The following is a 15,123-nucleotide window of genomic DNA, read 5'->3' as shown; positions in this document are numbered from 1 at the left end:
TTCTTAATTTGAAAGAGTTATCAGGCATTGGCACAGGCCGTGCTGGAGTCACTAGCCAGGAGGGGATTTAAAAGGGAGGTAGATGTGGTGCTTAGGAAAAAAGACTTGTTCTTCCTTAGTCTCTGACTTATGGCAGCTTCTGTGGGAGTGTTTCATGAAGTTGTGTGGGAGATGTTTATCTCCCTCCTGGAAGCTTCTGGTCATTTTCAGGACCAGCAGAACTTCAGGACTCTTGTCTATTACTCCCATACCAGCTGCCTCACAGTCTAGTGATCTGGAAATGCTGAATGCATTTATTGACTCCCAACTCTCTGATCTGGGTTATTATGAGTCTCTGAGCTTTGGAGGTCACTGCCCCTCAACGAGGGGAACCTTATACATTGCTGATTCCTGGAACTGCTCTGTGCTGTTAATCTGTTGCTCTCACTTAAGAAAACGGAATGAAAGGTGCAGCTAAATTTACTTCGAAGTGTGTGTGAACTCGCTCACTGAATTCTTGTTTTGGAAGGAAGGGCAGAGGGGTTTGCCCAAAGGATACTGGATAAATGTAAAGGCCATGGGAATACTGCGGGTGGAGATGTCAAAGCTGTGAGCTGGTGCCAAGGGGAGGTGCAAAGCAAGCTCAGAAGGTAAAGGAGGACCAGTCAGTGAAGTTGCAGTGGCCAAAGACAGACCAATTTATTAATTATAGTATTTTTACACTCATAAATAGTAAAGGCAGCTTATACCAAAGGAAAGGTTCTCCTTCACCCTGACTTCTGGGACACCACAGGAGCTGTGCTGGCCAGGCAGGTGCAGGGCAAGGCAGGAGGAACTGTCAGAGCACAAAGTCTCTGCACAGGCCCTGCAAAGGCATCAGCCCAGCAGAGTGCTCTGAGTGTGTGCTCTCCTCAGGCAGGGAATGCTGCCTTCCATGGCTCTTGCACTCAGGGACGAGACTGGGAGGGTTGGCATTAGCCATGCAGGGGAGATCAGGGGAAATCAGGCTTTCAGTCAATATACAGATTTTTTTCTACAGGTTACCATGCTGACAGGGTTGGCAGTGCTCTGTATTCAGCAGCTGAAACATCCATCTGAAGCTGTGGGAACAGACTTTTTCTGTATGGGTACACTGTGCTGCCCCTTGTCTAACTAGGAACGTGGTGGAGCTGCTAATTAAAGAATTAAACACCTCTTAATCAGGATGTGGTGCCCATTATAAACGTTTGCTGTTGTGGAAAACCTGCCAGTTTAGTGAAGCTGCATGTGCTGCCTTGGACTGCAGAGAGAACTGCCTTTTCAACACATTCAAATTCCCCTCAAACATGCAAATATCTGGAGTTTAAGTCTGAATTCCTATATTGAGATCTATGTATGGTTTAGATTAATTTGTATAGCATTTTTTAATCACACAATTCTCTTGCCAAGCCCAGGATGGGCACACTCAAGAGCCTGGCAGCTCTCCAAAATCCTGAGAATGTTTGTTGAAGGTTTTCAGTTTATAAAAGCCACAACTCTACACTGAGCTGTGTCTCAGGCCTTGCTGCTTCCTTTACCTGAAGGGGGCACTGGCTTTGACCTGTGCCCCAGGCCAATGCAATGAAGCTCCTCTGTCCTTCCCCTAAATGGCTTTGGGCCCTGGGCTCCAGGACTGCTCTAATCCTGGCCAAGGCCTCACCCACCCTGCTCAGGGAGCCTGAACACCAGAAACTCCTGGCACGAGCAAGGAGGTGATAAGGCAGGAGCATGCATGTACAAGAAATGAGTATTCCTCAAGGAAGGCACAGGATCTGTGACCAGGATTGTTCCTGCAGCCATCCTGGGAAGAAGGCTGAGCTGGCCTTTCAGAGAGTTCCTTGGTCAGAGCTGAAAGCAGGTCACACAGAGGTTCAGGACAGGTACTGGAGGAATGGAGTCAGCAGCAGCCTTATAGATTTCTTACACATGGAAACAACACTTGGTGGGACAGCATCCCCTCCCTCTGCAGGGAGAGGGATTGAGGTGTTTGATACATCTGGAGGCACCAATGCCCTGATCTGCTGCTGAAGCTGAGATGTCTGCACACCTGAGAACGTGCCCCATCCTGGCATAGTGAGAGATTTAACACAAGCACACAAGAGCCCTGTCTGCTGTGAGGTGATTATCCACTTGTGGACCTGAACACTCGTCCTGACCAAAGCAGGCACCAGAGTTTAGTGCTGGCCTAACAAATGCTGAACATTAACCAGTCATCTCCTTCTGTACACAACCCAGCAGGGCTAGTATGTGTAGCCTTTGCTGTAGAGCTGTGGAGGGAAGCTGCCAAGGTCAGGCAGGTAGGAGCCACTGTCATCCAGGTGGGACAGAGGCACCGTGTCCTCGTCGCTGACCTGCCGCTCCAGCTCCGCCTTCAGCGCCGGCCGCGGCTGCTCGGGGAAGGCCATGGAGAACAAGGCTTCAGGCTCACACACAAACTTGTACACGTAACGCTCCCCAGCCACCTGCAGGGATGAGATGAGGGCAGAGAGAGCTGCAGGCCCAGGGGCAGCACCAGGCACTGCTCCTCAGCCCCAGGGACAGCTTGGAAAAACATCTGCCTGCCCCGAGGTGGGTCAGAGTTGTGAATTCCTGCTTGTGCTGTCCTCTTGCTGCTCTGACCTCCCCTGGAGTAGCTCCTGGGAACTGGGGTGCTGCCAGCTGACACTCTCTGTCCAGGTAACAGCAGCAATCTGTACTGAGACAGTTGCACTCCCAATTATCTCTCCAGGGCCCTGGGTGTGCCACAGACCATCCCTACCACACTGGAACAAGTTCTCGCCAGAGAAAGGACTATGCAGCTTTTCCTTGAAGCTGCATAAATTCCAATTTTCCTGACTGCAGACACATACAGAAAAAGAAATAATTCCACTTGTTTGATTTCTCATGTGTTGCCTACATTCAGCTCCTTCCCAGCTTCTCCATTTAACTACAGCAAAGAGGAGTTTTGGGGAGAGCCATGCTGGGATGCCTGGCTAGCTCAAGGGCATTCTGTCTGCAGGACTTCTTGTCTCAAACACAAGGAGCATCACTTAAAGCATAAAGTTTTCTCCTGCTTTGCAAACTGACCTTCTGCATGATGCCTTTCTCATAGTAGTAGCGCAGGGATCGGCTCAGCTTGTCGTAGTTCATGGCTGGACGGTTCTTCTGGATCCCCCAGAGCCTGGCCACCTGCAAACAGAGCACCAGGCTGTGGGAATGGCTGTGAACCCAGCCCCAGGGAAAGGAATGTCATCCTGCAGCTTCTCTTTTCACAGGTGGTACCATGACACACACAAACATTTCAATAAGAGACTCATCAATGATTTTGCAGCTTTTAAACATGAGTAGAACTCAAGCACTTGCAGAGAAATTCTGGCCACTACAGAGCTCATTTGCTGTCACCAGTGCTCCTCACTCTCCAGTACTCTGAAAGCTTGAGGATGCTAAAGGGCTGCTTTATCCTATGTTACACTTAATCCTCAAGGGTCCTGTGTCTTCCCTGTCCTACATGATTGTCAGCTTTATCCATGAGACTCAGAAGTCTGTTGTAGGCCAATGTCAACCTAAGACAACTCACCTGTGCTGGAAGTGCCAATAAATTTTCATATGTAGCAAGAACAGTGCTAAATGCAGCTCTAATTGGAACAAGATATGAACAGATATTATGGACACTTCTCCCAGATACTGTCAGGTATCACTGGTTTTTTTGGAACACAGCAGAATTTGAAATGACACATCAGTAAAAGTAATCTTGAAACAAAGATAAACTAGGACATATCTGCTTCCAGATTCTTATGACAACTTCTGCAATCAGTAGGGTTCAAAACTCCAGACCTCAATGTCAGCCTCAAGTATGGAGCATGACAAGACAGCACAGGTCACTGCAAGCTTGAGAGTGAAGTACCCAGGGAAATGAAGGTAGTGGATAATTTGACTCACTGCATAGCTGAGGTTCTAAACTTCCATACAAGCAGCCTTTCTTAAACCTGATAATTGTGTCACTCAAGTGTTTTGACCTCTTCTAAAAACCTTGACTTGCTGCAGGGTCTAGCAAGTACGACTGCCAGACAGAGAATTTACAGCCCCAGACACAGTGGGTGATTCCCCTGTGCCTGTAGAGAACCTCAATGGTTTCACCTCCTCTGGCTCAATAAGCTTGAACTCCATTCCTCTGCCAGTCCAGGCAATGAAGTGGGAGTTGGTGGGATTGTCCAAGAGAGCCACCAGGAACTGCCAGAGCTGTAGCGACCCCCGTCTCTGGTAGGGGGGTCCCTCCCGGTACCCTCCGCCTTCCTGCTTGATGTCTCCTGCTGATAACAACAAACAGGACATTTCTAAGGAGAACAGTGCAAAAACCACTGGGGAAAAAAGAAATTTAAAAAAAAAAAAAAAAGGAAAAAAAGAGGACAAAAGGAAAAATAAAGGGGAAAAAGGGGGAAAAATAAAGGGAAAAAAAAAGGGGGGAAATAAAAAGGGAGAAAAAAAGGGGGAAAATAAAAAGGGGGGGGGAAGGGGGGGAAAAGAGGGGGGGAAAAAGAGGGGGGAAAACAGCACATTTTACAGTTTCACCAACGTTTACCTGGAATATTTCAGTTCACATAAAATAGTAGCTAATTCACAAGCAGCCCTTCGGGGAGCACCTCTGATATACACCACAATTAAGCTACTTATTCTAGAAGGCCTGGCTGCTGCTAAGAAAGCTCAAAAAATGGGATACCCAAAAGCTAGATACAAACACAACTGCAAGAACACTGTAATGAACTATGTAGGCACCAGTCAAGTGGCTGGCCAAGATAATAATAACAACCCTATCTTACACCAAAACTCCAAGCCCTTCTTTCTCCAACCTTCAAATTTTTCTGGAACAACACAGACATCATCAGCAAAGGACCTCATCTGCTTGTCATAGCTGCAGCCTGAAAGAGAAAGCAACATCAGCAGTCACAGAGAGCCAGGGCTGTACCAGATGGTGATTCTGTGCAGGGAGAACAGTCCCTGCATTTCTTACCTAATGGATCTTCTGTATTTGAATGGCTTGGATAACTCTCAGCATTTATGTAAATGGAAGGACAGTCAGGAACATCTACAGAACAATTAACAAACTCATTTATTTAAAAAGCACAGGTGGCAGAATTATCTTGGAGGGTAGGTGAGTGCAGCTGTGTAACCAAGGTCCTCTTAGAGCCCCTCTAAAGGGTTAATGTCAGACTGGTAACTACAATTCTTTTGCATTATCCTTCCACTCATGAATTAGAGTAGTAAGTTTTGGTGGCATTATCACACACCATCCTTCAGAGCAGCCAGGAGAGCCAGCCAGTCACCTCTACATCCCTTTCATACAAAATCATGGACAATAAGCTAAATATGAACCTCTCTCTCATCTTAGTTTAAGATAATGACACACTTTTCTGCTGCTGTCCCAGGTAAGAAAGCATCACATTTTTCCAGGGGTTCTATGATGGTGTAAATGGAGAGCAGTAGCACCAGAATGCTTCTGCAGACAGAGTCTCACAAATATAATTTCAAATTTCTCAAGCCTCCATGGCTTTTTCACATCATGATGAGGCATTCTCAAAAAGTTTAGAAAATATAAAAAAACAGCCTTTGCTAAAAAAAGCAGGAAGTCTTTTCCTGATCCTGTGTGTATAGAGCTGTCTGTGCACTGCAATTTGTGTCTTCTGTACCTTGTGTTTTCTAAATCAAATTTATTTCCTTTACACAGCTGTTACAGAAGCTGTAACTGGGAGCTTTGGAAAGGTTTATGTTACATTTCCCTCACACACCTGGGTCTGGCCATTGCTTCCAGCAGATATTTTGCTGATGCTAAGGAAAGAGAACTCTGAGCTGACAGGCTGGGTGTTATTACAACCATAAACTACTCCCACAAAAAGCACATTCCCATCTTCTGGGTTTGCACATTTTCTGAACAGAAGGGCCCAGTGAAAGTGCAATACCAATATCACCACAGTGATACTCTCACAGGAGCTTTTTTATTTTTGTGTTTATTTCTGCTAAAGGAAACAATTAAAGATGTCCATTAAAATACCAGGAAACCAGAAGTAACATTCCCTCTGGAAGAGGATATTGTGAATTCAGGGCAGTGAGTCTTTTTCTGTCAGAAAAATAAGATTTATCCCTTGTGGAAAAACAAGAGGATCACCTGGTGGATCTGGCACCTAGAGAGCTGTTTTTGGCATCATAAACGTTTTCCTTGTCATGCCCTGAAATCTCTGTTCTCTGTGCCTTGTTTCCATGGGAAGTGCAGGTGGGAGCTGATCCTGGCACTGGGCTGAGCCCACCCAGAGCCCCTTTCCTCTGCCAGTGCTCAGAGGAACCTTCTGCTGCAAGGATCCAAGACAGTTTTTCTGTACAAGCTCCAACACATTTGATTCCTTCCTTTCTGCTGCTGTTTACAGGCTCTTCTCAGTATGATTTCTTTAAAGCTGACCTCACTTATTTTTTTGCAACCTTCCATCTCACAAATACCCCTGAAGACAAAAACTCCCTGTGAAACTGGAAACAGGCTTTTCTTCATTTCTGATGGTGTGAGTGGGCTAATAATGAATTTTGAGAGTCTCTTAATTGGCTACTTACTCTCCTGGGAGGGAAAACCCCCACACTTTAATTGAGTTTGAATGGATTTAACCCTTCACCTTCTACCTCCTATCTTGCAAAGGTTTCAACTCTCTGCCAGAAAAATCTTTCTCAGAACACAGTGAGTGTCCCAGCCTTATCCTGGATGCAGTGAAGAGACAGAACTGTTTTAGTTCCCTGCTCCACAGCCAGGTACTCAGGTACATGCTGATCACAGTGAGCCAGTGCTGCCCCAAAGCTCAGAGACAGCACCAGGGAGCTGCTCACCCACTGATGCCTGGTTCAGTTCTGCCTACCTGAGTCATACACGTAATCCAGCTGCTCCTGCTTGACCACCACAGCTGCTGGGAAGTGCTGCCTGCTGCCTGCCTTGGCCTGCTCGTACTGTGGGTCCTGGTGCTCCTGTTTGAAGCCCTGGGGAGGGTACTGGAGGCAGGCCTTGGGCAGCTGGCACTGGTAGGCAGTGCGCTCCTCCTGGGCCATGCCCTGGGAGGGTGGGAAGGGCTGGCACATCTCCACAGGTGGCTGATAGGCAGAGCTGAGAAGGGAGAGGATGTGAGAGAGTTGCTGCCTTGGCCCTCTGGTTTCAACCCTGGCACAGGTTAAGGGACAGAGACTTCCTCAGCCCATCACTGTAGGATCTCACTCATGGCTGGACTGTCCTGGGTTGCAATGCAAGATTATATAACCAGCAGTTTATATTCTATTCCCAGCTGTGGGAACAGGCCGGGGAGGTGTTTTCTTAATCTTTTCCATGACCCATCCTCCCCCCAGGGGATCTCTGCTGTCCATGGCCCATCCAGGCTCACTGCAGGGCTGAGACAATTCCATCATCCCATGGGGAGATGCTCCACCCAGGGGGAGGAGCCCGGCATTCCCACCTGGATCAAACCTGGGATTTGGGACACCAGCACAGCCTGTTTGTACTGGGTTCCCTGAGGGAGATCAGACCCATCTCACCATCACTGGACCCTTTTACAGGATCATCTCTGCTCCAACAGAACCACAACTGGCACTGCAGGAGGGCTGGCCTGGGCTGACACCAACACCCTGAACAACAGGGGGTCAGGCTGTATTCTGACTCTGTCAGTGTTTTCTTTTTTTTATTTGCCTTTTTTTTGTACTACTACATTTTTATTTTTAATATTCCTAGTAAAGAACTGTTACCTCTATTCCCATATCTTTGCCTGAAAGCCTCTTAGTTCCAAAATTCTAATAATTTGAAGGGAGAGGCTTTACATTCTCCATTCCAAGGGAGGTTCCAGCTTTCCCTGGCAGATACCTGTCTTTCCAAACCAGGACAGGGGCAAGGAAGGGACCCCAGGGAAGGATGTTTCCAAGGGAAGCTGCTACACAGCCCATCACTCCCAGAATCTGGCAGGGTTCAGGATATGGATTTCCAACCCCAGGCAGCAGTGGTGGGACCCACAGGAGGAGTTTCTGTGCTCACAGATCTCTTCCCTCTGGGTGCTGCAGCCTTTCCTCCTTTCACCACCCAGGAGGGCAATCCTTGCCAGTGGCTGCCTCCTCCTGCAGTAACTCACCTGCTCTCACTGAGGAATCCACAGCTGGATGTGGAGCTGGGTGGCCCTGCAGGGCTCAGGAAGCTCCTGTCCTGTCTGGGGAACTGTTGGAGTGGTGGCTGAATCAGGACTCCTGGGCTGGGGGACTGTCTGGCTTGGTCATAGGCACTGCAACAGCCAAACAGACATTGCAGCATTTCAGTTCTCCAAGAAGGACTTGTGGCAGCATCTGGAGCATGTCAAAGGTGCTGTGCAGCCACCTGGGTCAGAAAACCCCCAGCACAAACTCCCTGCTGTCCTAATGTCCACTGGGGAAGGTGTCTGTGCTGGAGAAGCCACAGCACAGCTCAGGGGTGGGGCTGGCACTGTGGACAGTGGGGTCAGATATGGGGCAGATTTTGGAAAGCAGTGGGGAGAGGCGTGTGGTGGATGTCAGGATTGCTGAGTATGAGGATGGCTGAGGGACAGGGAGAATAAAAAGGAGACAAACCCAGAGGTGATGTTTACAAGCTGCCCCATGGGCAGTCCTCACTGGGGGCCAGAGCTGCTGAGCTGTGACAGGGCTCTGTCACACCCTCCTTTATCACAGAATGCTGAGCACTTGATTTCAGGAGAGCTCCTGTGCCCTCTGTGTGACATTACCTGGCATAAAGGCACTGCTCACTGTGCTGGAATGGCTGCTCATGGCTGCAGGACACCCTGGGCTCCGAGGGGCTCTGGGGCTCCTTTTTAATCTTAGCAGGAGGACTGTGAAAAGCTACTGCAGGAGAGAAAGGAAAGATCAAATTGACAATTTTCTCCTCCATGGGGAGCTATGGTTATCAGGCATTTCCAAATGCAGTTATCCCTTTGCTGGATCTCTGTTGTGCCAACAGCCCAGCAGCCCTGAATGTGGGACTGGGGGATCTCAAAACCACTCTGCTCACCCAAAACACCAGTGACAGTCCAGGGAAAAGCAAGTAAAAAATGTCTCTTTCCATTTTCAGTGCACTGGTCATGGCAAGAGCCTGATGCAGACAAGGAGGGATATTTCTGGGCTCATCAGAATTTCACAAATAACAAATGTGGGTTGCAGTTTACAGCACCAGGAATTATGATGTGGGTGTTTATGCTTTATTCAATCCAGCAGGGGACAGAACTTGCTTCCCAGTCCCTCAGACAGGCTTTTCCTGGCTGAAGGATGGGCTGAGCCTCTTCTCCCTTTGCCTGTGGGCTCTGCTGCTGCTCTTAGGAGGTCACTGGTATTCAGGAAGGAAAAGAACCCCAGAAAGGTGCATAAATCAAAGCTACTTTTTCAAACTAGAGAAGGATCTGCCCTCCAAACCCAAGCTGTGATCCTTCAGTAAATTCATCTCCAGTCCTTCATCACCAGCTCACTTCCACCTCTTTAAGCCCCATAGTGCTGCTCTGGGTCTGGGATGTTCAGCACTGGGACTGCCTTTAAGGATAGGAAAGAACATCATCATCCATTAACACTCATATTTTTGATGAGGTTATTTCAGGAGTGACCTGACCCCTACAAGCAGCAGCCATTTTCAAGCCAGTTCTCCCTCACATGAAGGACTAAGGGCCAGAAAAAGGGGCTTTGCTGCCTCTCATAGCACAGGACACTTCTGTTGTAATCATCCTTCCCCAAAATTAATTCTCACACCAAAAGGGGGATATCTGACCCTTCCCCCCCAAAAAAACCCCAAAGAACTCCTTTTGGCTGCCTTTGGTTTCATCCTACACCAGAAAAGCCCATTTTGCCATCACTCAGAGAGCCTGATAGAATCAATATACACAAATAAACCCATAAGATTCTGTGGTTTGTGGCTCCTGCTGCTGCTCAGGCACTACTGTCTCCTGTGCCTGCCATCAGTCAGAGCACAGGAACCATCCACAAACACCTCTGGGCACTGCCCACACTGGGAGAAAGGAGAATTCCCTGCCCCAGTGGTGTCCACACACCTTGTGGGGGGATTCAGCATTCTAAGCATGAATGACACTCTTGCATCCCTGCAAATAGCCCAGACGAAAAAAGAGTCTCTCTGTGTCTGGTGCAGGCTGCAGCAGCCCTTCTCAATGCATGGATGTACACAGCCCAGCTAAAAATGCTGTTGGGTCACCTGGGGGGAAAAAAATTGCTCTCTCCAGTACCCTGAACTGCAGGGAATTTTCAAGAAGCTGGATGTGTTAGGAACAACCAACTCCTTCCAGCCCATAATAGCTGGAACAGGCTATCGCATTACACCTGACTCATTGATTCACTCAGAGTGAAACCCAGGACCATCCCTCTCCTCAGTTCCAGGTCAAAAAGAGAAAGAAATCAGATCTGCGGCTCAGAGACCAGGCTGTGCTGCAGGGTCATGTCTGGGGACAGGCAGGAAACACGAGCAAGCAGTAAAAGGGTTTTCATTTCAGCTTTTGTGGGGAAAACTGCCTGGGGTGGGGGGGAGAAAGGCTCCAGAATTTGGATTTGCCCTTCTCCCAGAAGATGGGAGCACTCCCAGGCTACTTACAGTTTTCTGAATGGAAGTCAGGCACAAATTGCTCATCATTGTCTGGAACCTGAGCTGTCAGGAGAGAGAGGAAGAAAAAGAGGGAGGGAGGAGTTAGTTTTGCCACTTTGTACAGCATAATTAACACTAAGGCAGAAATAAATCTGTGCAGGAAAGATTCTGAGCTTTCTGCTGGGATGACTTTAGTGACTAAGGATTGTTTCCCTTTGGGGTTAATAAATGCATGTAAGTCCTGGGAGAAACCCTGGGGAGAGTCTTACCCATATTTTATAACCCCGAACAATTACTTTTACATCCCTTTTACTGCAGGGAAGGGAGAGCTTGCAGCAGATTGTTGTTAGTTCATAAAGTCTGTCACTGCTGCTGAAGGAAATGCTGCTGCTGCAAACAGACAAACCTACAGATTTTGTTATTGCAGAGTGGACAACAGATTGCACTATCTCAGCCCTAAAACAGAGGTGATGTGGTCAAAATTAAGGGACATGAGGGATGGAAACCCACTAATCTCTGTCAGTTGAAATTAAAATAGACCCAACATGCCAAAAATAAACCTCAGGGAGTAACACTGTGCTCATAGGGGGTGAATAATGGAACTGGCCAAACCCTTCACTCTGCAATCACTGTCCCTTTAAATAACCTGCACGACAACAAACTGGAAATGTAAACAATAAATAACGGGGAACAGAGGGGAAAAAATTAGAAAATTCATTCTCTGAATTATCTTTGGAAAGCAACATGGAAATAGAAGAAATTACAGGGATCACATTGCATGAGCAGAGCCCTGAGGGTCTCCATGGCATCACTGGAGATGCCACAAGAGAATTAAATATTGAAAACAAGAGGCCACAGAACAGATGTGGAACGAAAGGCAAGGCTGCAGTGAAGGCATCTACCCTCACTGCTGGGCAGGGATGTTGGCACTCAGCTCCAGGCCTGTGCTAGAATAATCCCAAAGAGACATTTGCCAGAAGACAATTTCAATTTTTATATTCACCACCTACTTCCTAATTCAGGGGTTTTCTTGTTCTCCCCAAACCAACACTGGGATAATTAATCAGAGCTCTAAATCCAGCAACACTGACCCCACCATTTCCCAAGGGCTGGAGCACTGGAACTTAAATTTTCTGCCCAAGGACACCTGGAGATGTGACTCTGCTCCTTGCAGCCACCACAGGACCTGCCTGGGCCACTTTGCTCCGAATAAATTTTTTGTTTGTTTGTTTGTTTCTCTGGATGCTGATACACTTCTATAAATTATTTGGCTGGAAGTGAATCCCATAGAGTTACCAACTGCCAAGTTCACACCCAAGAGTACCAGATCCTGGGAAAACTGGATTTTTAGTAACCAGCTCCAGGATTTTTCAGCATTTGTTTCTTTTAAGGGCCATCCATAAGCAGAATAACTCTCTGACACTCCAAAAGAGAAAACAAGTGTTAATTGATGCCACTAAAAATATTTTAAAGGATAACAAAGAGATATAGCTATGACTGAAATCGCACCTATACAGTGACACACAGAAACAAATATATCCAGATCTACGTGTGGTTTAAATTCATTAACAGCTTTGGCTGATGCCTTATTTCTAGTTTGCTTCCTTCCTACATTTGTTTCTCTTTTATTTAAAAAGTGACACCAAAACTAGTAAATAAATAAATAACTTTAAAAAAATAGCTATGATAAATAAGAAATAATGTATTTAATATTTTCACTTTTTGTTCTGCATTGTTTAGGAAGGCACTCCTCAGTGTTCTGATGCCTTCATCTCATGAGCATGTAGATACACAGAGGACATTACTAAAAAAGTATTTTCAGCATTCAGGAAAGTATTTTGACATATTTTGGTGAATAGGAAAAAACAGTAGTTTGCACGAGGGTCATTTTTCTTGTAACAAGTGAGGAAATGGGAGCACCTCGTGTGCTGACATGCAGACTAAAATCAGAAACTGGAATATTAAAACTCATATTGAATTTCTCAGGGATTTTGCCTGGACTCTGATTAGATGCTATGAGCTATGCAAAATAATAATAATAACAATAATAACAACAACAATAATAACAACAATAATAATAATAATAACAATAATAACAATATTAATAATAACTCTGCCTCTATTCCAAAACCATGCAGTAAGGTTTGCATTATCATTGACTCATCCTGACTAGAAGCAGAGCACAGGGGACTCACAAACTCACCCTACAAACACTCTGCTACTGGCAAATGTACTGTAAGAGTTCCCATGGAATGCTTTAGACTGGTGAGCTAAAAATATTATCAGACATGAGAATATTCTAATAATACGGATATTAATATAATAGTAGTATATTGTATTATTAACACATATAATATTACAATATACTACTATATAGTAGTATATTGTAATATTAACACATATATAACACATAATATATATAATATATAATTATTAACACAATTATAATATATTATTATATATAATATATATTATAACATATAATTATATATTATAATATGCAACATGTTGTATTTTATATATTGTATATATAGAGAGTATAATATAATTAATATAACTAATAGTTCAATAATATTAGAAAACCAAAAATTGAAACTCTACCAAAAATCAGTTCTGAGAAAAACTCATTTGCAGCTCGAGATCTTCTAAGATTGAAAAGAGATCAATCTCATGCCCATTCAGCAGGTCAATGACATGACCAGCAATTAATTCCTATTTTCCTGCTCTGGTAAAAGTTACATGAATGTTTAATATTGATGCAGCCTCCAGGTAATTCCTGCTGAATTCTTCCAATGCTCACAGCCCTGAAACTCTGCCTGACCAGCGTCACCTCATTTCAGTTCTGTTTGAAATGAACATAAAACTTTTGATTTTTTTTTCCTTAATAATCTTACTTAGTTGGCAAATACCCTTTTGAAACCTTAAAAATTGTTTGACAAGATTGTCACTCACTTGTGGTCAAATTGGAGGAAATAACTCCACATATATTTTTGCATCATTATTGTTAAATATTTTGAGTACCCAGATCACAATAAATACTTCTGTTTTTATCAAGAGTCTGCATTGGAGGATGTGCTCTGAATTTCCTAGAAAATGGATCATCTATAGTACTGGAACTGGAGCAAAATCACCACGTTTAGAACTCGCTTCACTTGGAATTAATGTGACTGCCTGGTATTCGAAGTTTTCCTTGAAGTTCAAAGTCAAAACAATTAAGACACCCAACTGAAAAAAGTATGCAAATTCCAGGGAGGTCCCCACAAAGTATTACACTAAAAAAAAAAAAAAAAAATAGAAAAATAATAGAAGCATTTTGTTCCCCAAATTAAAAGACTACTTTATTGTTTAAGAAAACATCAGCGTTCTGGCACCCGGCAAAGATAAGTGACAAATTAGCATAAAATCGAAGCAGCTCCAAACAGCCTGGAGCGAAAACTGTACCCAGGGAGGTGGGCCGGGAGCCAAGCCCCATTCATGAGCAAACCCCAGCACAATGGTGTCATTCAGCGTCTTCATTTACACCAGCCAGGGGCTGGCAAGTCTGAAAAAACCACTTTTGTTTGGAGCCGGGCAAACACAGCAAAGGAGCGGGACAGAGCTCAGAAACAACCCAAAGGCGGGGGAAGGAGCCGAGCCTACCTTCGGTCAGCCACGTCTCCTGGAGCTGCCGCAGGTCCTGGAAGAGCTCTGCGGGCACAGGGCGGGATGGGTGAGCGGGGAGGGGGGGCAGGAGCCGCTCCCTGCCCGGCCACCCCCAGCCAGCCCCGGTCACTCCTCTCCTGGTCACCCCCGGCCACCCCCGGCCATCCCCAGTCACCCCCGGTCAGCCACGGCCACCCCCAGTCACTCATCTCCTGGTCATCCCCGGTCACTCCCGGCCACCCCCGGCCGTCCCCCGGCCCCGGCCCCGCTCACCATCCGAGTCCTGCTCCGGCGGCCCTCCCGGCTCCCCGCGGGTCTTCCCCGCTCCCGGCGCGGCTCCGGCGGCGGTTCCCGCCTGTCCCGGGGGCTGCTGCGGGACGAGAGCTCAGAGCGGAGCCGCGGGGGAATCAGAGCCAGCCCGGACCCCCCGAGCCGCCACTCACCTGCGGGAAAGTGAACGGCACCTGCTGGTCCAGGTACCCCTTCATCCTCCTGCGGCGCTACCCGCGCTCCGCGGGCATCTGCGGGGCACCGGGGACGGCCGAGACCCGCAGCGGCGGCGGGTCCCCGGTCGGGGAGAGGCGGCGGGTCCCCGGGCCGGGAGAGGCGGCGGTTCCTCGGTCGGGGAGAGGCGCGGCCGCGCCGCAGCTGCCGAAACTTGGAAGGCGAGGCGGGAGCGAGCCCGGCAGCCCCGGCCGGGAGGAGCCCCCGGGACAGAAGCCCCGCTGGGCTCGGGTGCCGTGCGGAGCGGTCTCTCGGTCCCGGCGGTCCCGGCCCGCACGGAGCTCCCGGCGGAGCCGCCCCGAGCCCGCCGTGGGCCCGGCCCGGCCCGGCCCGGCCGCCCACTCCTTTGTTCCTCGGGTTTGTGAATGGAGCTCCGCCCGCCAATCCGCGCC

At 47.3% G+C, this 15,123-nt stretch overlaps 1 protein-coding gene across 1 annotated transcript; it reads right to left on the bottom strand.

The window, feature by feature from the left end:
* Positions 1 to 815: 815 nt before the first annotated feature.
* On the bottom strand, positions 816 to 14,715 carry ETV4 (ETS variant transcription factor 4; the record flags this gene model as incomplete). Its single annotated transcript, XM_083877742.1, has 12 exons — positions 816 to 2,459; positions 3,064 to 3,165; positions 4,114 to 4,286; positions 4,824 to 4,892; positions 4,985 to 5,059; positions 6,867 to 7,108; positions 8,115 to 8,261; positions 8,736 to 8,853; positions 10,595 to 10,648; positions 14,225 to 14,272; positions 14,501 to 14,597; positions 14,671 to 14,715. 12 exons carry the CDS (start codon positions 14,713 to 14,715, stop codon positions 2,238 to 2,240), a joined length of 1,392 nt encoding a protein of 463 aa, XP_083733868.1. The 3' UTR covers positions 816 to 2,237.
* Between the last annotated feature and the right edge of the window lie 408 nt (positions 14,716 to 15,123).

The sequence above is a fragment of the Zosterops lateralis genome (genome assembly GCF_965231275.1).
Source record: "Zosterops lateralis genome assembly, chromosome: 24".
Taxonomy (NCBI): domain Eukaryota; kingdom Metazoa; phylum Chordata; class Aves; order Passeriformes; family Zosteropidae; genus Zosterops; species Zosterops lateralis.
The sequence above is the reverse complement of the archived record's forward strand: the minus strand, read 5'-3'. Positions and strand labels throughout refer to the sequence as shown.